A 24,200-nucleotide genomic window follows, 5' to 3' on the forward strand; every position below is an offset into this window, starting at 1 on the left:
ATGAATTTTTTTTTATGTTGGAAATTGGAATTGTGCAGGAATTTTGGGTTGGAAATGAAGAGCTTGTCAATCTGTATGAGAAGAGACTTGGTGATGCTGGATATATTCATTTTAAGCTCGGAAGGACTAACAACTGTAGGCAGGTTTCATCAACTTTTACATGATTCAAGATTTTCTATATGTAGTTAGTAATAATCACGTTTTTCTATTGTAGGTTGAGCTTCAAACAGTGGATGGACTGGTAAAGGATAGAACACAATGTGCCCCTGCCGATTATGTTCCATAGAATATGAATCAAGTAATTGTACCCCGAAGTCTTCTGTGGAAGGATCCTTCGGGGTACAGTTATTTGATTCATATTCTGTGACACAATACAACATAGCTCAGGTGACTACTGGTTCTCCACTAAAGCATCAATACAACATAGCTCCAGATAATACAGGAAGCGTACATTGGTTGCATAAGAACTCGGAAGTTGTTTCCCATTTAGTTGTTTTGGTTTAGAAATATGTGAATTGGTTTAGTTGTTTTGGTTTAGAAATATGTATATATATATATATATATATATATATATATATATATATATATATATATGTATTTTGATTTACATTAATGGTATATAATATAATACTTTTTTTGTATATAATCGATATCGATTATAATGGTATATATCGATTAGAAATGATAAATTATAGGTTCATGAAAAAATACTGCCAAAAAATTGTAAATTACAGGTTCTGAAATACTGCTGCCAAAAGTGCAGGTTTAGAAATAATAAAAAAATTATAAAAGTAATAGACACCTACCAGAGCGCTTTTGAAAAGCGCTCTTATAGGGGGGGCTATAAGAGCGCTTTTTCCAGAAAAAGCGCTCTCATAGGGGCATCTACCAGAGCGCTTTTTCCAGAAAAGCGCTCTTATAGGGGGGGTCTACCAGAGCGCTTTCAGAAGCGCTTTTGTTACCTACGCCAGCGCTGGCTTTCACAGCGCTTTTAAGCGCTTTTAAAGCCCAAAAAAAGCGCTTTTAAAGCCCCAGCGTGTTGTAGTGTTTGAATTTGAATAACGGCTAGTTTGAATTTGAATAATTAAGCACAAAATTCATAATCATACAAAATAATAATAAAATACATAATCATACTAATTAAGCACATAATACATAATCATAATAATCCAAACTACATAATCATCCTAATTAAGCACAAAATAATAATCATCCTAATTAAGCACAAAATAATAATCATACTAATTAATTCAAAGTACATAATCATACTAATTAATTCCATATTTTTCTCTAATCATGTCGCACAATATTTCATGAGCTTGTAGTTGTCTTGCATCCATATTTGATGTATCTTTTGAGAGTATTTGTAGATCATTCATCTTTAATCTTTCCTCAGCAATCTCAGCCTTCTTAATTTTTGCATCAACCTTTTTTCTCTCTATCTCAAGTTTTTCACCCTCAATGCGTGCATAGTCCTGTGCAAACATTGACATCAGATCAATTTTTGTTTTTAAGTCATCTTTCAAAGAACCATATTTGACATTGGGTGTAGAAGACATTTCCACAAGCTTTTCTTTCTCCTTCCTTTTGGCTGCCTTTTGACCGATTGGACGACCTGACAAAGTAGGTGATGATGGATCGTATTCACTGCTTGTTGGTGTTAATGTATTAGAAGGCGAAGAATATGCTCCTGAAGCCGAATTCTTTCTTCTTTTTGTAGAAGCTTCTGATGAACCTGCGAGCCATTTAGGTTCATCTTTCAATAATCTCCATGCAGCCTCAAATGTAAACTTTTCACCTTCATCTTGGAAATAGATTTTATATGCAGCTTGCATGATATTGCTCTCAGAACTTCCACTTTGTTGTGTAGACACAGCTTGTTTGTAGCATCCAACAAAATTTTGAACAGATGGATTAATTTTGTGCCATCGCCCTTTTAGTTGTGCCGGTTTCCTTTCTTTGTAATTAATGTCACGATGCTTGTTGTAAGCTTCGTCGATCCTCTTCCAAAAACTATCTCCTTTTTGATCAACCCCGACAATTGAATCTTTTGAAACGTTGAGCCATATGTTTGAATGAGAACTTCATCCTCTCTTTGTTGGAACCTTTGTTTATGTGTATTCACAACCGGTGTAGGTGCAACTTCTTCACTAAGGTTAGTAGTTTCTAAGCTACCTTGAGTGCAAGATTGTGGTGTTTCATGTTCTTGATCATTTGGTTGCACACCACTACTACGTATTTGAGTTCCATGATGCATAGTGGGGTTAGTTGATTGAGATGTAAATTGTTGATATTGATATGGATAAGGTGGTGTATAGTATGAGTAATTTCCAAAGTGTGGATTATTTTGTGGATTTGGGATAAATTGAGAGTTTTGAAAGTTTGGGTTATGGGGTGAATTTGAGATAAAAGGTGCATTTCTAAAGAATGGGTTGCTTTGTTGATTTGGAATAGAAGGAGGACTACCACCATTTTGAATAAAATTAGACCAAGAGCTATTCTGATTAGGATCCATTGACAAATAATGTGTAGAAGAAAAAAATTAAGATGAGATAAAATCAATAGTTTAGAAGTAGGCTAGTTGTGAATGAAAATTATAATAAAATTACTAACTTATTTATATAATTAAAAAAAGTTACCGTTAATCATTCAAAAATATTAATTAGTAAAATAAGTTAACGTTACATTTGTTTGTTTCAAAAATATTATTACCGTTAGTGATTTTGAAATGGTTACAAATAGGTTTACAATTAATAGTATATGTATATGTTACAATTAATAATATAGGTAGGTAATAATTTTTTGTTGACAAATTATAATAATAGTATTTGTGTAATTTTTCTGTCAATTAGAATCCAGCTGGCATGTAGAAACGATCACAAACTAACCAACGTTTACATACTAGCCAACGTTGCTTTTTCTCAAATATCCAAATGTTTCTGACACCGTGGCTTTGGTTAAAGTGTATGAACGGTTGAAAGTTGCCGATAATTATGCTCTAAGTTCAAGGTATTAATATTTTTACAATTTTCTTTTAGATATACACTCTCTAATCTCCACTTTTATTATCACAATTTTTAATCTTTAATTGATTTGGACGTTAGAGTGATAAATATATAAGCACAGCCCAAATAATTATTTATAATAATTATTTATTTAAGATATTAATGTGATATTTATTAATTTTTCATTATTATATTTTTATTTATTAATTATTAATCTATATATTTTCATACTATTTTTTTTCGATACTTTGACTTTTTAACATATGTAAAACAGTTTATTTTTTTTATAAAGGGTGCAAATGCTCATCACAATATCTCCTAAAACAATAAATATTACAGTAAATAATATTTTTGCTATCACTAAATTTAATCTGATAAATTTTTAAGAATTACACATCAAATATAAGGGGTAACAAATATAGTACCATGTTGATTGTTGATGAGAGAGAAGAAAGACGACACGACTTGGTCAAACTCAATCCAGTACAATCAAGATTCATTTTGACAACCGTGTCGTTTAATTGATGAAAAAAGTAACCGTGTAAAGAAAAGAATCTTGAATTTGGTTGAAACACTAGAACCTAATAATATTCCAAAAGAAAATGAAACAGGACCCATTCAAATTCAAATGAGCCCCAAACCATAGCAAGAAGAACATAGAAAAGTATGGTCCTACTCCTAATGTGCAAGGCTTTATTAGCCACCAACCTTTTTCCCTTCTTTAGGTAAAGAAATCATAGTACTAAATTACTAATAATTAAAACAAAACAAAAACAACTTTGGAATGAGTCATCTCATTCTTACAATATTACATTTCCATATATGTCACCAACTTCTCCCAAGTCCTCTCTTAACTCACACATACACGCTTCAGTTTTCTCTTACTCGGTTTACGCGGTGTTCACACCCTTTGTATTTAAACTTCGTCGGCACTACCCAGCATTCTCTCATTGCTCATCGTTGTTGTTACCTTTCTCATCAACATGGATACTTCAACTTCAACAACTTCAGCACCACCATGAATGATCCCTGAACGAGGTCGTGTTCTTAAAAGGATTCTTAAAATGGTGGTATCGTTTGTTTTGTGTTCTCGTTCAGCTGCAGCTGCCTCTACTGATTCACATAATCTACAAAAGAAGAAGAATTCATTCCTCTAATGCATGTTTCAAGCAGTTTTGCCTTCTTGAATTCATGATCATGGATAATAAACAACACGTCAAAATGAACAATATAATATTACCACTGAGTTTTTCTAGTATAGTTAATAGTTGTGTGCATTTTGTGTTTTTCTTTTTACTGTTTTTGTAAGGCATGGCATGCTCCAAATTTTGTTCACCAATATTTCTCTATCTGTGTTTTATTGTATTGTGATAACAGTGTTAAAGTTAATGTATAGTGAGGAAAACTAGTTGTCGGTAAGAAATGCGGTTTTGAGTGGATAATTGATAGTTTGCTTTTTGTTTTTAAGCAGAGATGAATGAAATATGATGTTTATTAATTATTGAAGGTTGAGAATAACCAAACTAGGGCCCCATCAGCAGGGAGTGCTGATGATTGGTGATGTCACCCAATCCTAGTTTGAGGTAGCTGATGAAGGTTAGTGGTGTCACCCTGGGCCAGGGGCCACGTTCAAGTGAGGAGCTAAAGTAACCCCAATTCCAATTAATTTAAACATTAGACATGCGACAAATATTAAAATATATCCATCGAATTGAGAAAAAAAAATTTAAATAACCAGGTTTGATAAAAAAAATACGGAAAAAACCATGTTTTTGGGGTATTTACCAAACTGTCTTGGTTTGGGATATCAGAATACTGAATGCGCCAAATGAAATGGCGTATAAGTGTAAATTTTGGGTGCATGCGCCAAATGAATTGGCATGCCCTAAAATCCAATATGTTTGCGCCAAATGGAATGGCGCATAAGTCTAGGGTTTTTGCCCTAGAAGCCAAACCATTTGGCGCCTTAGTTCTAGGGCCTTTTTTTTTTTATTTTTTTTTTTTATTTTTTTTAATTAATTTTAGTTGAATATATTAAACTTAAATTTTTTTTTTATTTTATTTGTTATGATATTTACAGAAATAAATTTGTAAAATATTTTTTTCGCCTTATAAATGTAATGCAGAAAACGAAAATCAAAATTGTAACATCGATTACAATATAATTTAAGAACTAAACATCGATTACAATATAATTTAAAAACTAAACATCGGTTACAATTAATTTCAGAAACGATACCAAAGATTAATGAAAAATACAACAACATGATCAATGACGTCCATCACCAAGATAGCCATCCGTTCCGCAACCTGGTCTTGTAATGACACGTTTACCGCGATCGTTGATTCCGCCGCGAATATTGACACCGCCTCTTGCCCTAGCTCTACCCCTACCCCTGCCCCCTTGTGCTTCTTGTTGGGTTTGTGTCACGGGGGCTGGTACTGGGATGTCGCGTGGATCGCTGTCTATGAATTCGTCGACGCCCCCATAATTATCCGGAAAACCGCTGTTGTAAAGTCGGCTACCCATTCCCTCAAATGTGTTTATTCGTGGTGGTGGAGTGGGGTGGGAAAAGACCTCCGGTTCATAGCATCCCGCAACACTAGAACTACCTTGGTTAAAGCCGAATTGGTTCGAAGGTGTTGCGAATCCGGAGGGGGTGCCACGGTAAGAGGATTCACCATGAGGACCATCGTCGGGACTAAGATGAAGGCTAGATGAACCGGGAGTTAGGTTTTGGCCGAATCCCCTTGAGGACCCAACAAATGTTGCAAATCCGAATGGTTGTGAGTGGGTCTGATATTGGTCCGAGGAAGGATGGCGGTCTTCATACCCTTGTAATGGTTGAGATTGGGATTGGAACATATTTGATTGGCGGATGTTGCGTGCGGAACGGGATGGAGTACTGAAAATATTTTGTTGTTGTTGCTGGATTTGTTGTTGTTCCTGGAGTTGTTGTTGTCGTTGCTGTTGTAGGAGTTGTTGTTGGCGGTGTTGCAGGCTTTGTTGTTGTCGCTGCTGAAGTCGTTGTTGTTGCCGGAGTTGTTGTTGTTCTTGTTGTTGTTGTTGTGGTTCTTCTTCCGGTTGTTGTTGTTGTGGCAAGATGTAGTTCTGTGCACGGGGATCAATCAAATAGAATGGAGCTGCAAGAAACAGGTTAGGGGTTGTGGCTGTACGATACCAACTCATGTACTCAGGAGAAGGTTTCATTTCATGGTCACTAACGGGGAAGTTTAGGACATACTGGCGACGGTTCTTCCACATCTGGCGATGATCGGGTGCAAAATCCTTCCAGTGTTGGTGTGTCCATTGATGGTTCACTCTTTTTAGGTGCCACACTCCCAAGTCAACAGGAGGGTCGGGTATCCGTTGACGCATCCCAAATTGAAGCATCACCCGGTCACTTTGATGCATTTCTATTATGTTGTACCGGATTAAGCAGCACTTTGTCGTCCAGATTTCTGCATCCTGAGCTCTAGGCTCATACTCACACTCGAGATACGGTCGCCATATGAACTGGATGCATGAGATTTATACATTACTTCGGGAAAAAATATTTAAGGAAAATACTTATAAAAAAGAAGAAAAGAATTAGAGATAATACTTGATGGGGTCCAAGGTGATCAATTAGCGTGCGGTACATTGTGATATTTGACCGCGGATTACGTGTGAAGTCCATTTTTTCCACACAATATCTACAACAAAAATATAATGATTTAGTTAGAATGGAGTAGAATGTGTAAGGAGAAAATGGTATACTAAAAACTTACCTCAAGGCATACGGAAAGTCCCAACTTCCGTTGTTAACCGGGGCCAGTATGGGCATCCTCCACCACCCCCACACCTGCACCAACAGGGCGCATCCATAGAATGTGCAGGACTCAGCAACCGCGTTTTTGCATAGTGACTGGTACAAGGTAGCCAGTACCGCAGACCCCCAGCTGTACAAACCTACTCTACTAAAATCCATTAGCAAACGAAGATACATAAAGTTAACCGTGTTACCCGTGCTATCCGGGAACAAAACGTTTCCAATAAGCAACAATACATAACACCTAGTTTTCTGCAGTATGGTCTCTTGGGGAGACGCATCATTCAAGTGAAAATTTTTATAATGCTCCTTTAACCTCTTGAGGTTAACACCTTGCCCCCTAGCACCAACGACTCCTTCTATCAAGTCTATTCCAATTGCCTCTTGGCATAAGCTATTCGCCTGCATAACACAACCATTAATTGCCTTACCATCAACAGGAAGGCCGAGTAGCATATGAACATCTTCAAGGGTGATGGTGCACTCCCCTATTGGAAGATGGAAGGTGTGTGTCTCGGGCCTCCAGCGTTCTAGCAAAGCAAGAACAAACTTGTGGTCAATAGAAGACTCGGCGATCCTGCTAATCGGACCGAAACCAGCAATGTTCAGGTATGGTATAATGCGGTCGTCCGGAGCGATGGTATGTTTACTACGAGTGCGAAAACGTTGAACGTTCTGAAAAGAATAAGCATGCCCAAAAAAATCAGTTAGTTTATCAGGGACAGTTGCATGATTTTAAAGTAATACTAATACACTTACAAAGGTTGCGATGTTCTGGGGGGTTCCTCTGTGTGTTTCGCCCATGGTTAGGAGAGACATGGTTGAAGGCTGAAAATTCGTAAGCTGATTGCAAAAGGATTGTTCTAAGAGTAGATGAGTGATAATGGTGATGTATCTCCAGAATTCCAAGTGCTTTATATATTGATGAGGAAAAAACGGTAACATCATGCATGCTTGACATGTCAACACAGCCATAAGTGTTTGGTGTTGCTTCTGCAGGATGTGTTGGCATGCATGCAGTCAAACTATTGGTGACAAGGCATGGTGGGATGCATGCAGCTCAGGTCTAGGTGACAGCTCGGGTAGCATGCATGCAGGAGTAGGAGGAATCCTGGCAGGAAGCTGATCAGGAATCTTATCAGAAATTTTTGCAGTCGCATGCTTGTTAACAGTAACTCCATGCTGGTTTACAGTAACTCCTGGAATCGTTTCAGAACATGCAGGTGGGGACCATGTGGGACCAGGTGGGCCCCTGGGGGTCCACACATAATACATATGCGCCAAATGATTTGGCTTATTCTCCAAAAGTTCCTTCTTATGCGCCAAACCATTTGGCGACTTGCAGTTGATTTTTTTAACTAATGCGCCATTCCATTTGGCGCATTAGAAGGCCCTATTTTTTTTTTTCAAAATTAGGGTTTACGTGTATGCCTTGTATACGAAACCCTAATTGCGATCCAGACCTAAGGCAAGACTTCAGACCCTCTATAAATTAGGGTTTACTGTGTGCATTAGTACACACAAGCAAAAAATGAGATCTCGAATAAGGCCTGATAGCTCGCACCGGACTACAGAGCCTCCACCCCCTGTGAGGCGTTTCGACTATCAACCGGACTATCGTCGAAGGACTGGATACGTCATTTTCTCTGCCGTCAAACCTCCTATGCAGGTGTTGTTTTGGAACATTCAAACCATGGACCAGCTTAAGAGAACCCTCTTAAGGTTTTTGGACGGAGAGTGGAGTCCAGGCGAACAAATCAGATCTATCAAGAGACTTAGAACAAGGGGCGGTGTTTTTCTTGAAAGACAGCGTTGGTGGGAGACTATGGAGGACGACATTCAATGCACTCGAATGATGGAGGATAGAGAAGACATTGTCCTAACCGTTGTAATTTCCTAGATGTCGCAATTTCTTTACCCTTTCTATTACTTCTGTACCGTCCAATTAAATGCTCTGAGCATATATTAATAAAATGTTTTTTTAACATTACCAAGTTTCCTATTAGTATTTAAGTTATTAATAATTAACAAAGTTATTTTCCTCAGTATTTCACCCCCTATAAATATAGGTATGAGTGTGTGGAGTTGAAGTACCAACTCTTTCTTCATTCTTACTGCAAACACTAAAAAATGAACTCAGTTTGGACTGTCGTTTTTTTTGAGGAAGGTAGGCACATGCGTGTCTGCCTTAACCCCCACTGGAATTTCCAGAGAATTGTTAGAGCCATCAACACTGGGTTTCGTCAACTAGATGGTCCAACCAGAAAAGTTAAACAGATAGATTACCGTTGTCCATACATTACGTTGACGGATAATAATCCAGAAGGCACCTACATGTATTATTGGGACCGTGTGAAAGACGATGTGGACGTGGATCTAATGTTTTGGACATACAGTGGAGAGGTTAACCGAGGCGTTGAAGATCCACTTGTTCTTGCAGTGATACTTGAGTAGTTTAGATTAAGTGTTGTTTTCTTTGTTACAATGATCGAGCGTGTACTACAAGTTTTTATTTGTTATTTTGTGGATCTAATATTGTGATATACCGGTTGTTTTGGGTTGCCAAAACCGGATCGTTCAATTAAAATTAATGTGGTCGTTGTGTTAATTATGGTTTTTTGAAGATTAATTACGCTATATAAATAAATAAATAAATAAACATATATATATAAATATATATATATATATATATATATATATATATATCTATATATATATATAAATATATATATATATATATATTTATTTATTTATTTATTTCTATATTCATGTATATAGAAATATAGAAATATTTATTTATTTATACATGAATATAGAAATAAATAAATAAATAAATATATATATATATATATATATTTATATATATATATATATATATATATATATATATATATATATATATATATATATATATATATAAATATTTATTTCAGAACTAGCTGCTAGATGTAGGGCTGCATGCATGCTTTGTCTAGGGGAAATCGTTGCAGGAATCTTACCAGGAATCGTTGCAGGAATCTTATCAGAAATCGTTTCAGGACATATGCTGACGCATGCTAGGGTACATGACATATATAAATAAATAAATAAATAAATATATACATAAATAAATATTTATATATATACATAAATAATTATATAAATATAAATAAATATTGATATATATATATATATAAATAAATAAATATATAATTATAAATAATTATAGATATATATATATATACATAAATAAATAAATATATAAATATAAATAAATATTTATATATATATATATTTATATATATATGTATATATATATATATATATATATATATATATATATATATATATATATATATATATATATATATATAAAATATTTATTTCAGAACTAGCTGCTAGATGTAGGGCTGCATGCATGCTTTGTCTAGGGGGAAATCGTTGCAGGAATCTTACCAGGAATCGTTGCAGGAATCGTTTCAGGACATATGCAGACGCATGCTAGGGTACATGACATATATAAATAAATAAATAAATATATATATACATAAATAAATATTTATATATATACATAAATAATTATATAAATATAAATAAATATTGATATATATATAAATAAATAAATATATAATTATAAATAAATATAGATATATATATATATATATATATATATATATATACATAAATAAATAAATATATAAATATAAATAAATATTTATATATATATATATATATATATATATATATACATAAATAAATAAATATATAAATATAAATAAATATTTATATATATATATATATATATATAAATATTTATTTCAGAACTAGCTGCTAGATGTAGGGCTGCATGCATGCTTTGTCTAGGGGGAAATCGTTGCAGGAATCTTACCAGCATTCGTTGCAGGAATCTTATCAGGAATCGTTTCAGGACATATGCAGACGCATGCTAGGGTACATGACATATATAAATAAATAAATAAATATATATATACATAAATAAATATTTATATATATACATAAATAATTATATAAATATAAATAAATATTGATATATATATATAAATAAATAAATATATAATTATAAATAAATATAGATATATATATATATACATAAATAAATAAATATATAAATATAAATAAATATTTATATTTATCAGGAATCGTTGCAGGAATCGTTGCAGGAATCTTATCAGGAATCTTATCAGACGCGTGATGGGGTACTTGACATAGATCAGCGTGTCTATGTGTTGGCAAAGATGTAAGAAGCACAATTTATAAGGCCACCCAATATTTTCTAAACGTTACAGCCCACACCAATAATTTTATCCAATCTGACTTGAGCTTACAACACCCAAACACTTTCCCAGTCAAAATGGCTTCATCAACCCAGTACCTTGTGCATGCCCATCTGAACGGTGAGACCTACTCTCATGAGATAGCCGGTTTTGTGATGAGAAACACTCAGGTTGTACCATTGTTGTTGAGCAAAAGAGCAACATTTTCGTACTTCATTCAGCGACTATACTCTAAGATTGCAATGGGTCCTATTGCAAGCGTTTTTTACCAATGTCCCAATTTCAATGAAGACAACACCGTCAAGTTTTACGAGATGGAGATTGCCAATGACGAAGACTTGCAAGATATGTTTACCACCCACGAATACTCTGGGTTGGATTCCATCGAGCTGTACGTTACTCTTCGGGTTGAGACACAAGAAACTAATGTTGTCCAGTCACAAGTTATTGACCCCCCAGTCAACGAGCAAGACGAGGTTGACGTCATTGACGAGGAAGAAGACGATCTGGAAACTGAATTTGACGACATGGTCAACGAGGAATCCGACGACGAGCAGCAAACGTTGGTGCCTCCAGCTCATGCGTACGCACCTCCAGCACATCTGAGTAACTTGAACCTCCAAGGTGACGAACCATCATCTGACATCTTCTTCACACCCTACATACAAAATGATGAAGAATTAAAGGAAGGAGACAAGTTTCCTTCTAAGGAGGCATGTCTGAGAAGAATAAAAAAATGGCACATGGCGAACAACGTTGATTTTGAAGTAGACCGTTCAAACCTGGAACGGTATGTAATCACTTGTAAAAATCCAGAGTGCGGGTTCAGACTGTTGGCCTCTTATAGGAAGAGAAGTAATGCATGGAAAATAGGGTCGATTACGCATAAACACACGTGTGTCAACCCTAACAATTCCCAGGATCATACAAAACTCAGTGCCGATCTTATATGTCAGGAGATCTTGCCTCTCATAAGCTCTGATCCGTCTCTGAAGGTTAAAAATATAATATCACACATCGTTACAACCTTCAACTACACTCCATCTTACAGAAAGGCGTGGGTTGCAAAAACAAAGGCAATTGAGACAGTCTACGGCAACTGGGAGGAGTCATACAAAATTCTTCCCCGATACCTCAATGCGCTACACAGTTACGCACCTGGCACTGTTACTATTCTAGAGACACTGCCCGCGCATGCACCGGATGGAAACCCTGTCCAAGGAAACGGAATATTCCATCGGCTTTTTTGGGCGTTCAAACCTTGCGTCCGAGGTTTTGCACACTGTAAACCCATACTTCAAATTGATGGGACATGGTTATACGGCAAATACAAAGGAACAATGCTCATGGCGGTTGCACAAGACGGGAACAGCAACATATTTCCAGTGGCGTTTGCTATCGTCGAAGGTGAAACTGCGGCGGCTTGGAGTTTCTTTCTAAGGAACCTCCGAGAACATGTTGCTCCCCAGCCAGACATATGTTTAATCTCTGATAGGCACGCTTCCATAGAGAGTGCTTACAATAATCCAGCGAACGGATGGCATGACCCCCCTTTAAAACACGTCTATTGTATTCGCCACATCGCCCAAAACTTCATGCGGGAGATCAAGGACAGACATCTAAGAAAGGCCCTAGTCAATGCTGGTTATGCATTGACCCAACCCACATTCCAGCATTATAGGAGTGAGATTGTAATGACAAATCCAGAGGCAGGTACTTGGGTAGATAATCTTTCCAGGGACAAATGGACAAGGGCATACGACAATGGCGTGCGATGGGGCCATATGACAACTAATCTTGTGGAATCCGTAACCTTCCAATCACAGCACTTGTGGAGGCCACATACTTTAGGATGGCTTCACTCTTCTCAACAAGAGGCAGGAGATGGGGTGATGTTAGGCAAGCTGGTCAACTATTAAGCGATAGTTGCATGAAATTTATGCAACAGCAATCGGCAAAAGCGAACACTCATCAGGTGACTTCTTTCGACCGATTCAATCGCACGTTCAGTGTGCGCGAGACAATTGACCACAATGAGGGACTGCCAAGGCAACAATATAGGGTTCTTCTCGACGAAGATTGGTGCGACTGTGGAAGGTTTCAAGCTTTTCGTATGCCTTGCTCACACGTCATAGCTGCATGTGCGTATGCCCACTGCGACGCTATATCACTACTGTCTCCGATTTACAAGACTCAGACATTGCTCAGAGTTTACAGTGTTGCGTTTCCTGTGGTGGCCAAGGAGGATTACTGGCCTGAGTATGATGGAGAGGTAGTTTGGCACAACGACGCAATGCGGCGAAAGAAAAAAGGGCGTCCCAATAGTACACGGATTAGAACCGAAATGGACGTCCGCGACAAAATGGAACGAAAATGCAGCATTTGCCGTCAGGTGGGGCACAATATCAAAAGATGCCCTAATCGTGGCTCGACATCGTCGCAAGTTTAGCATAATCTGTATTTTTTTTAATGCAACGTATCAGTTTCGCTTACCGCCTCTTGTAACCTTGCCTCCGTTTTTCATCAATAAATTGTGCTTTAGTGAATAACCGAAATTGCCAAGGCAAACAATATTCAGACATATTCTTCTGTTTTTCCAAAATCGATTTTTCAGACCCTTTCCAGAATCGATTTATCAGATATATACCCGAACCGGTGTGCGAAAATACAGGAAACAAGTAAAATTTTAAAAAAAAAAGGACCAACACATAGTAGCCAAATGAAATGGCGCCTATGTGTTGTTATAGGAGTGCATGCGCCAATTGGATTGGCTACTCCCATTTGCCCTAATTTTTTTTAGGGTTTACGCCAAATGGATTGGCTAGTTGGGTATATATGCGCCAAATGGTCTGGCGCATTCACTTCCCATCAGTCCCAAACCTAGACAGTTTGGTAATTTACCTGAAAACATGGTTTTTCTTGTATATTTTTTATCAAACATGGTTATTTTAATTTTTTTTTTCTCGAATTAATTCAAAATAGCTTTAAAATAATATATATAAATAAGGTAGGGAATTAAAAACTCACCAACAATCAACACAATAGAGTTATACTCACACAAGTGTCGAACTACAAAAGAAATACAACAAAACCAAAAGTTTAAAAAAAAAAAAAACCATGGAGAAAATGCTAGAAAAAGAAACACAAAATGGAGAAAATCTATTCCGATGGAATAATCTAATAGCTAAAGCAGATGCTAAGCACAACCAGCTCTACGGGACTTACTTGCACCCAAATTCGAGTCAATAAATAAAAATTTAAGTTAATTGGATTTGAATTCGAGTTTGAATGCCATCCGATATTTTGGATGTGAGTTTGAGTAGTGTGAAACTCACACCCGAAAGCCGAAGTCACACCCGCTTATATATATATATATATATATATATATATATATATATATATATATATATATATATATATATATATATATATATATATATAAAAGAGTGAATGAGTTAACATATAATAAAAAGAATAAGATATATATTAATATTATAAAATATTTTAAAATTATTTAATTACACGATAAAATAATAATTTTTTATTATAATGTATGCTCGTTAAACTATATAATAAAGTGAAATTTAATAATGTATTTCAAAAAGTAATAATAAAAATATTTAAAAATTTATAGAATGCTTTATATTTATGGAAAAGGCAAAGGGGACTCAATCTTCTACTAGCAGAAGCAAGATCGCAGCCACAGAGGTATCCACGAAGATTCAAGCCCGCCGCAAACCTCTCTTAAAAGGAAGCATGTTATCGGAGTTGGAGTTCCAACAAGACAGTGATATGAATGCTGTGAAGAAGAGATCTCGTACGACTGATAGTACCATAGCTGGTCCGAATGAACAAGCTAACAATGCCCCTGCTGCAGCAATTGACCTGATGCTCGAAGATGCAATTCTAGACAAGGGAGCAGTTGGAACTGACAATCCCATTCAGCAAATTCCTGATAATATTGTCGCTGTAACTATGGCGGGTACTAGGGGTGGCAAAACGGGCCGTAGCCCGCTGGACCGGCCCGCGCACCCGCCAAAAAATGGCGGGCTGGGTTGAGATTTTAGGCCCGCCGCTCGCCAAAACCCGCCGCCCGCCATAGCCCGCCACGCCAATGCCCGCCGCCCGCCAAAGCCCGCCCCTCCTCCAAAATTCCCTCTTTTTTAGTTAATTCTAGTAATTCCAATTCTTGATGGTTTATTTTATATATTTATTTGTAAATATATGTAATATTTTTTTAAGTAAAATTTGTTAAAAAGTTGCTTTTATAAAAAATTGTTTTAAAATTAAGTGAAAAATTTAATTAAAAGGTAAAAAAAACTATTAATCTATTAAAAAAATGAAAAAATATATAAATAAAAATTGGCGGGCAAGCCCGCCAACCCGCCATTTTGGCGGGGCGGGCATGATTTTTATGCCCATTTCACTTAGCGGGCATGCCCGCCCCGCTCGTTTTTTGGCGGGCAGAAGGCGGGGCGGGCGGCCCGTTTTGCCACCCCTAGCGGGTACTGCTCAGCAGGCCTGCCAAGACAAATGATTGTTCTAAGCTGGAACTGCCGGGGTCTGGGTAACCCGAGTGTAGTTCTGAGTCTTAAATACCTCATCCGAAGATATAAACCGGATGTTTTATTTTTGTTTGAAACAATAAGCTACTCTAATAAAGTTGAAAGTTTACGCTATTATTTGGGTTTTGATTATTGCTTTTCGATTAATCGTATTGGTAGAAGCGGTGGTATGGTTGTGTTTTGGCAAGAACATAAAAAATGCTCTATTTAAAATTACTCTAATAATCACATTGATATGATGGTTGAAGATCCATTCAAGGTAATTGGAGACTTGCTGGTTTCTACGGTTTTCCCGAGAGCTCACGTAGAAGGGACTCATGGAATTTAATTCGTAATCTCACTGACAGTTCCAATCTACCTTGGTGCATCATTGGCGATTTCAACGATAGTTTGTCCTCCAATGAAAAGAAAGGTAGAACTAAAAGGCCGAATTGGATGATCTCAGGATTTCGACACGCTATTCAGGATGCTGGTCTAATTGATATCCCTTTAGAAGGGTATTTTTTCACTTGGTTCAAAAGCCTTGGTACTCCCAGAGCAGTGGAAGAAAGATTAGACAGAGCAATGACGAATACGGACTGGAGCAATCTATTCCCTGGTGCGAAACTAGAATGCTTGTCAGCTGCCTCCTCAGACCACTATGCGATTCTGCTAAGCTGTATTAATCCCACGGTACATCATAGTACAACCAGGAAATTCAAGTTTGAGAATGCTTGGCTTACCGAACCGGGTTTTACGGAGTTTGTGCGTGATAAATGGATCAACTGTGAGCATGAAGAAATTACTAAAAAGCTGGAAGATTGTGGAGATGATATGGTAAAATGGAGTCAAAATAATTGGTGTAAAGTTAGAAAGGAAATTGATGGTATTTGCAAGAAGTTGGATAGAGCTAGACAACACGTTTCGGAAGGGAATCTCAATTATTTCTTAGCCCTTAAGAAAAGATTGATATCCTTGTTGGTGAAAGATGATCTTTTTTGGAAGCAAAGAGCTAAAGCCCATTGGTACAAAGACGACGATCTCAATACTCGATTTTTTCATGTTACAGCTACTGTTAGGAAAAAAGTAAATGTTATAAAATCTCTTATCAATGATAATGAAGAAGTTATTCAATCTACTGAAGGGATGTGTCAATTGGCTAGTATTTATTTCAATGAGTTATTCCAAAAGAAAACAAGCTCTCGGGATCGAGTTCTACAAGCTATTGATACTTTAATTTCAGAAGAAGATAATGACATGCTTACTGTTGGATTTTCATTGAATGAATTAAAAGATGCTATTTTCTCGATGCAAGCTGATAAGAGTTCGGGTCCCGACGGTTTTAATCCTAGTTTTTATCATCACTTTTGGGATACTTGTGGCTTTGATATATCTCAAGCAGCGTGTGATTGGCTCGAAACAGGTATATTTCCATAAAGTCTTAATAAAACTAACATCACTCTCATTCCGAAGGGAGATATCCAAACCACTAGGAAGGATCGGCGCCCGATTGCTCTGTGCAATGTTCTTTATAAAGTTATAGCGAAAGTTCTTGCTAATTTCCTCAAGAAGACCTTAGGTAAATGCATCTCAGATAATCAGTCAGCTTTTGTACCTGAAAGATCTATCCTGGATAATGTTATGGCTGCTATTGAAGTGATTCATCATATGAAGACCAAAACTAGAGGCAAAGTCGGAGGGATGGCTCTTAAGCTTGATATTAGTAAAGCCTATGATAGAGTTGATTGGGATTACTTGAAGGACATCCTTATCACTATGGGTTTTTGTCAAAAATGGGTTGGGTGGATCATGCTTTGTGTTGGAACGGTGGAGTATTCAGTGAGTATGAATGGTAATATGGTCGGGCCGATAGTTCCCGGACGTGGGTTGAGGCAGGGAGACCCTTTATCTCCGTATTTATTCATTCTTTGTACGGAAGGTCTTACTGCTCTTATCAGGAAAGCAGAAAATAGAGGTGATATCCATGGTGTTAAAATTTGTAGAAATGCTCCTATTATATCTCATCTTCTGTTCGTCGATGATTGTTTCCTCTTCTTCAGAGCTAATATTGCAGACACAAATGTCATGAAGGATATTCTTGCCACTTATGAGGAAGCATCAGGTCAAGCTATTAACTTTCAAAAATCTGAATTTTATTGTAGTAGGAATGTAAACTCTGATACTCGTTTAGAGTTGGCTACGTGTTTAGGGGTTCAACAGCTTCTGGGTACCGGAAATTATCTTGGCATTCCTTCCATGATTGGTAGAAGCAGGAAATCATCGCTTAGCTTCATTAAAGACAGAATTTGGAGGAAAATTAATTCTTGGAGTTGTAGAAGTTTGTCACAAGCAAGGAGAGAAACCAAGATTAAATCTGTTCTACAATCTATTCCGACTTATATTATGAGTCTTTTCCTTCTTCCCTCCTCCTTAATTGATGAGATTGAGAAGATGATGAACTCTTTCTGGTGGGGTCATAAAAGAGATAGAGCCAAAGGTATTCATTGGCTCTCCTGGGATCGCTTATCTATGCCAAAAGGTGATGGGGGCATGGGTTTCAAGAATTTAAATGCTTTCAATCTCGCTATGTTAAGTAAGCACGCTTGGAGACTTACGACCAATACAGATTCTCTGGTCTCCCGCCTTTACAAAACCAAGTATTTTCCGAATAGCGATTATCTTAGTTCTAATATTGGTCATAATCCAAGCTATGTGTGGCGTAGCATCTGGAGCTCTAAGTTTGTGATTAAGGAAGGGTTAAAATGGAGTATAGGGTCAGGAGTGAATATTTCGGTTTGGGATCATTATTGGCTGACTGATGGTTCTTCATTGAGTAATCCTTGGCCGAATAACATGGTGGTGGATAATCTTAAAGTCTCGGACTTAATGACTCATAATGGTAAAGAATGGAACCAAAATTTGATTTATACACTTGTTGAAGAAGAGATAGCTCAAAAGATTCAAAACACTCCTCTCTTCACCGCGGTTCATAATGATACATTGTTTTGGAAACATGAATCCAATGGTAAGTTCTCGGTTCGAAGCGCTTATAGGTTTTGTATTAATGATGCTATTGACACCTCTCACCTTATAATTAAGGAGAGTTGGAATTTGTTATGGAACATCAAGCCCCCCCCCCCCCCCGAGTTAAGAATTTTATGTGGCATTTGTGTAGAGACTGTGTGCCTACTAGAAGGAGATTGTTGGATAAAAGAGTTAATTGTCCCTCAAATTGTGTTGCGTGTAGGGTTGGCGAAGAGAACAATTATCACCTTTTTATCCAGTGTCCTAAAAGCATAGAGTGTTGGAAAAGAGTGGGTCTGTGGCCTTGTTGCAGCAGATTAGTGGTAATGGAGAGTTATTTGCGTCTGTGATTTTCTCCTTTTTGCAGGTTTTCATTCAAGACCAAAAAGCGATTTTCTCAGTTACCTTATGGAGTATCTGGAAAGGGAGAAATAATCATGTTTGGAATCAGGTGGAAGACTCTCCGATACTTATATGTCAGCGGGCAAATCAGTTGTTGACAGATTGGAAAGAGGCCCAGCAGTATCGTCCCAGCAATGGGATTATTAATTCCCCGTTAGCTATTATCAGATGGGAAAAATCTCAGAGGGGCAGATTTAAGTGCAATATTGATGTTGCTTTTTTCTTAAAATAAGGTTGGTTTTGGTGCTTGCATAAGAGATGATATGGGTAAATTCATTGTAGCCCGGACAGAATAGTTTTCGCCTTGCACCGATGTTGTTATTGGAGAGGCTCTAGGTCTTCTGAAAGCTTTAAACTGGGTCCATGATCTGGGGTACGAAAATATAGACTTTGAATTGGATGGTAAGCGAGTTGTGGATAATGTGACCATTCCGAGACCTAATGACTCGGATCTTGGAGCTATCACGGGAGAATGTAACCGGTTGATGGCTCTTTTCTTTAGGATTTCTCATGTTAAGTTCGTTAGAAGACAAGCTAATGAGGTTGCTCACGCTCTTGCACGGGTGGCTCCATTTATGGCTAGTTTTCATAATTTCTATGATATTCCAACATGTATTCAGAATATTGTTATTAATGAAATGAGTTAGTGTATGTTTGGTGGAGTGATGGATTTGTCGCAGATTTGATTTTGGAGAAGCTACTATGTGTAGCTTTTGCGTCAAAGGTCCCAAATAACTACCAAAATGCCACTGCAGATTTGATTTTGCTATAAAAAACGCGTTACCAAACATATACTTAATATTTTCCCGTAAAAAAAAATGTTATTGTACAAGTTTTATTGTCTTAACAATCTTGTAATTAGAGCCGAATATATGTCAAGTCAAACTCATCTGAGTTCGATTTGACTCGTTAATAATTAGTTCAGTTTAAATATTAATTCAAATTTATCACTTTTTGTTCAACTTAAATTCGACTAATTAGAAGTATAGAACAACTCGGTTCAATTTTTTTTAAGCTCATCTTGTTAGTTCAACTCATTGTCAATGTAATCCTTTAGTACGTAACGGCAAGAATAGTTGAAAATGAATATTCTTTGTTCTCCATACATTGCTTCTTAAACTCTCTCTCTGAACATGGGTTCTATTATTGACGGCGACGTTCCAGAATTGGAACAGTGCCTTCTTCAGGTTCTCTTTTTCTTCTTCTTTTTCCTATTTCACACTTTTCTTTTCTTTTTCCATGAATACATAAACGTCTTTAACTAATTTGTTTCATTACTTTAATTATTTCATCTCTTTTGCTTCTTCTCTTTTTTATAGAAGGGAAATTATTTCATCTCTTTCTGAGGTAGTTGTTTTTATTAAATTTATTAGTTTATTTTTATTATACTCTCACATCCACCACGTGTTTATGATACAACTTAACACTCTTATAACAACAATCACTCAACCGTTTTTTGAAATTGTTAATGAATTACACATGCAATTATATTTATTTTCTTAGTTTTAGCCTAAAACTGTGTTACTTTATGCCAATCATATCACTCGTAATTGAAGGTTGGCCATAATATTACTGTCACTCAACTTGTATGTTTTGGCCCTACACTCACCCAAATTGATTTTAGTTGTATGTTTGGATTCATTCATATGAACCTGAGTCCAACAAAAATATTTGGCCGTATAAATCATGAATAGAGGCAAAAACTACCGAAATTTCTAGAGGCAAAATCAATTTTAGTAACATCCAAATATACCAAAATCAGTTTTAAGTCTTCAAAATCACTTTTGCCAAGTGATTTGCCAAAAGTGAATTAAAAAATGCTCTTACTCATTTTTCCACCAATCTGTTGGCTGAAGCCATGTCCCTGAAAAAGTGGTATTTTGCTTTGTGATATCATTGTTTATTTTATTTCTTAAGGATGAAAGGAGCAAACAATACACATGTGATGGTTCAGTTGACTTTAGACGGAAGCCTGCTATTAAGCACAACACTGGCAATTGGAGAGCTTGTCCATTTATTCTAGGTATGCTTTTTTATACATCACCTTAAGGTTTAATGTTTTAGATGATCCATTTTCATTAGTACGCATGTATATGACAGGCAATGAATGTTGCGAACGTTTGGCTTTCTTTGGCATTACAACAAACCTTGTTACCTATCTAACCACCAAACTGCATGAAGGAAACGCCTCTGCTGCGAGAAATGTCAGCGTCTGGCAAGGAACCTGTTATCTTACACCTCTCATTGGAGCTGTTCTGGCAGATGGTTACTGGGGAAGATACTGGACAATTGCTGTTTTCTCTATGATTTATTTCCTTGTAATACACTTAAGATACATTTCTTTTCCTAGACATTAATAATTGTCTCTATGCATTTATTATGTGATACTGATATGGCTGTATCATGTAGGGGATGTGTATCTTGACAATTTCTGCCTCTGTTCCATCATTGAAGCCAGCTGAGTGTTTGGGTTCGGTATGTCCTCCGGCTAGTCCTGTGCAATATTATCTGTTCTACTTTGGTCTCTATGTAATTGCACTTGGGACTGGTGGTGTAAAAGCATGTGTGTTATCTTTTGGAGCAGATCAGTTTGATGATACTGATTCCAAGGAAAGGGCCAGGAAGGCTTCCTTTTTCAACTGGTATTATTTTTCGATCATGATAGGCGCCATTGTGTCATGCACCTTTATTGTGTGGGTTCAAGATAATGCAGGATGGGGTCTTGGATATGGCATTCCTGCTTTATTCATGGGGTTATCCGTTGGAAGTTTCTTTTTAGGTACCCCTCTATACAGGTTTCAAAAACCAAGGGGTAGTCCTCTTACAAGTATGTGCCAGGTTGTATTAGCATCTGTCCGAAAGCAGAATCTGGTTGTGCCGGAGGATAGTAGTCTCCTGTACGAGATGCCTAATAAGAAATCAGGAGTCGAAGGAAGTCGCAAACTGATGCATCGTGATGATCTGAGGTAATATTTTACATGTTGAATTTCTAAATGATATTCTTGTTGATGCGAATTTTGTTTGATGCTAAATGTGGAATTGGTTGTTGTTTATAAGAAAATTTGAGATATGAGGCCTGATCCAATGTAATAGCTGTTTATGGGTTGTTTAGGTCTAATTTGTGCAGCTATGCTGTCTAATATTTCTTTTGAGCTATTATTTGTATTATTATAAAATAAGACAATTTTTTTTATTATTACACACAGAAAGAGATGAGAGGAGAAATGATTCAGTATACCAGTACCACAAACAATTATTCATGACAATTGAATCCTAATTCATGCATAGAGATACTTCTGTGTTTCACGCTTCACTTTGTCTGTAAGCATATATATTAATGTCAATGATTGAACATCAGCTGTGAATCACATATTACATTACTTTCTTTTGTAAGTCATGATTAGATAAGAGTGAGTAAACTATTATGTTACTTTAATGACTCAACTTTGCTAATAATTGTTTCCCGTTCTGTATTGTTAGAAATGATTGTACAAAATATGTTTTATTGTTTCTTGCATGTAGCTGCAACCTTTAATCTTTTTTTCAAAGGATGAAATTTAGTATTTACTAGAGATTTTTGTCAAGGCATATCCATCCAGTATGCTAATATCAGATTCTGTATTTTCTTGCTTCTCCTTTGTCATTTATGTTGGATGCATTGGATGTCAACATTTTTCCTATAGAATATCATCAACTCACTTAGAAATTATATGCTAAAATTTGAAGTTTTGACATTATTTTAAATTTACTTTGCTTACTAATAATATTATTATTAACATTGACTGAAGGATATACCTTATAAAACTCCTACTTTGTTTTTGTTTTTTCTTGATGTTTAAATAAAGGTATTTTGATAGAGCAGCTGTAGTGTCTGATTCAGAGAACAGAAGCGGTGACTATTCTAATCCATGGAGGCTTTGCACTGTTTCACAGGTGGAAGAATTGAAAATCTTGATTCGCATGCTTCCAATTTGGTCTACAGGCATAATATTTTCTGCCGCCTACGCCCAGATGTCAACATTGTTTCTGGAGCAAGGAACTATGATGGATACAAATGTTAGTTCTTTCAAATTATCCCCAGCTTCCCTCTCAACTTTTGATGTGGCAAGTGTTGTTTTGTGGGTCCCTGTCTATGACAGGATACTTGTTCCTATTGCAAGGAAATTTACAGGCAAGAAAAGGGGCCTTTCCGTGTTTCAAAGAATAGGAATTGGCCATTTTATTTCTGGGCTGTGTATGTTATCAGCTGCTATTGTGGAGATTAAACGTCTGCAACTTACAAGAAAGCTTGACCTTGTTGATAAACCTGTTGCCGTACCCCTTAGTGTATTATGGCAAATACCTCAATATTTCTTATTAGGCGCATCTGAGGTATTCACATTCATTGGGCAGCTTGAATTCTTCTATGACGAATCACCAGATGCTATGCGGACTTTATGCAGTGCACTGCCACTCCTGAGTTTTTCATTGGGGAATTACTTGAGCTCTTTCATTCTTACTATAGTAACATACTTTACTACACAAGGTGGAAGGCCTGGATGGATTCCAGATAACTTGAATAATGGACATCTTGATTACTTTTTTCTGCTTTTATCTGGACTTAGCTTATTAAATATGTCAGTGTACATAATTGCTGCCAAAATGTACAAGCAGAAGAAGATTTCTTAAGATTTTTTAAGCATTTATTACTCATAGGAGTGGAAGCATGATCTGATATTTCCTTCATTCATTGTGGATATTGTTCTGTATGATAAATATGTATATGCTAATTGGGAAAATGGATAGTATGGGTTTTTGGATCTTAACACGTTGTACATAACTACAGTTGGAGATCAGCCGAACCTCTGGCATTGAAAGGCTCATTCAAAGACATGATGATCAAGCTGACAGGATGTTACTCAACTACATATGGTTCAGTTTAGAAGGAAATAAAATAGGGGAGATTCACAACTCAGAAAAAGGAAACTTGAAAATCCTGTTATTTTGAATTTGAAACATTGATAAAATTATGCAGACTCAAGTGAATTTTTCCTAATTAAGTATTGTTACAAATAATTAAAATATGAAATAAAAAACGTGTACAAACGATTAGGGTAGTACTGAATATTTGTATTTATTGATTATAATTTATACAATATA

The 24,200-nt window shown here is 36.4% G+C and overlaps 1 protein-coding gene and 1 pseudogene across 1 annotated transcript; one reads left to right on the forward strand and one right to left on the reverse strand.

The window, feature by feature from the left end:
* Positions 1-1,268: 1,268 nt before the first annotated feature.
* On the reverse strand, positions 1,269-2,515 carry LOC131608269 (glutathione S-transferase T3-like; annotated as a pseudogene).
* Positions 2,516-20,081: 17,566 nt separating this feature from the next.
* LOC131602985 (protein NRT1/ PTR FAMILY 8.3-like) lies at positions 20,082-24,147 on the forward strand. The gene is made up of 5 exons (XM_058875220.1): positions 20,082-20,248; positions 20,979-21,084; positions 21,162-21,379; positions 21,471-22,027; positions 22,907-24,147. Exons 1-5 carry the CDS (start codon positions 20,195-20,197, stop codon positions 23,727-23,729), a joined length of 1,758 nt encoding a protein of 585 aa, XP_058731203.1. The 5' UTR covers positions 20,082-20,194; the 3' UTR covers positions 23,730-24,147.
* The last annotated feature ends 53 nt before the right edge of the window (positions 24,148-24,200 follow it).

Source organism: Vicia villosa, linkage group LG5 (genome assembly GCF_029867415.1).
Source record: "Vicia villosa cultivar HV-30 ecotype Madison, WI linkage group LG5, Vvil1.0, whole genome shotgun sequence".
Lineage (NCBI taxonomy): Eukaryota > Viridiplantae > Streptophyta > Magnoliopsida > Fabales > Fabaceae > Vicia > Vicia villosa.

Excerpts from the sequence above, each read along its gene's own strand:
- LOC131602985 (XM_058875220.1), top strand. The coding sequence starts at position 20,195 with ATGGGTTCTATTATTGACGGCGACGTTCCAGAATTGGAACAGTGCCTT. Across the intron at positions 20,249-20,978 it reads TGGAACAGTGCCTTCTTCAG|GATGAAAGGAGCAAACAATA; the intron begins GTTCTCTTTTTC and ends TTATTTCTTAAG. Across the intron at positions 22,028-22,906 it reads ATGCATCGTGATGATCTGAG|GTATTTTGATAGAGCAGCTG; the intron begins GTAATATTTTAC and ends GTTTAAATAAAG.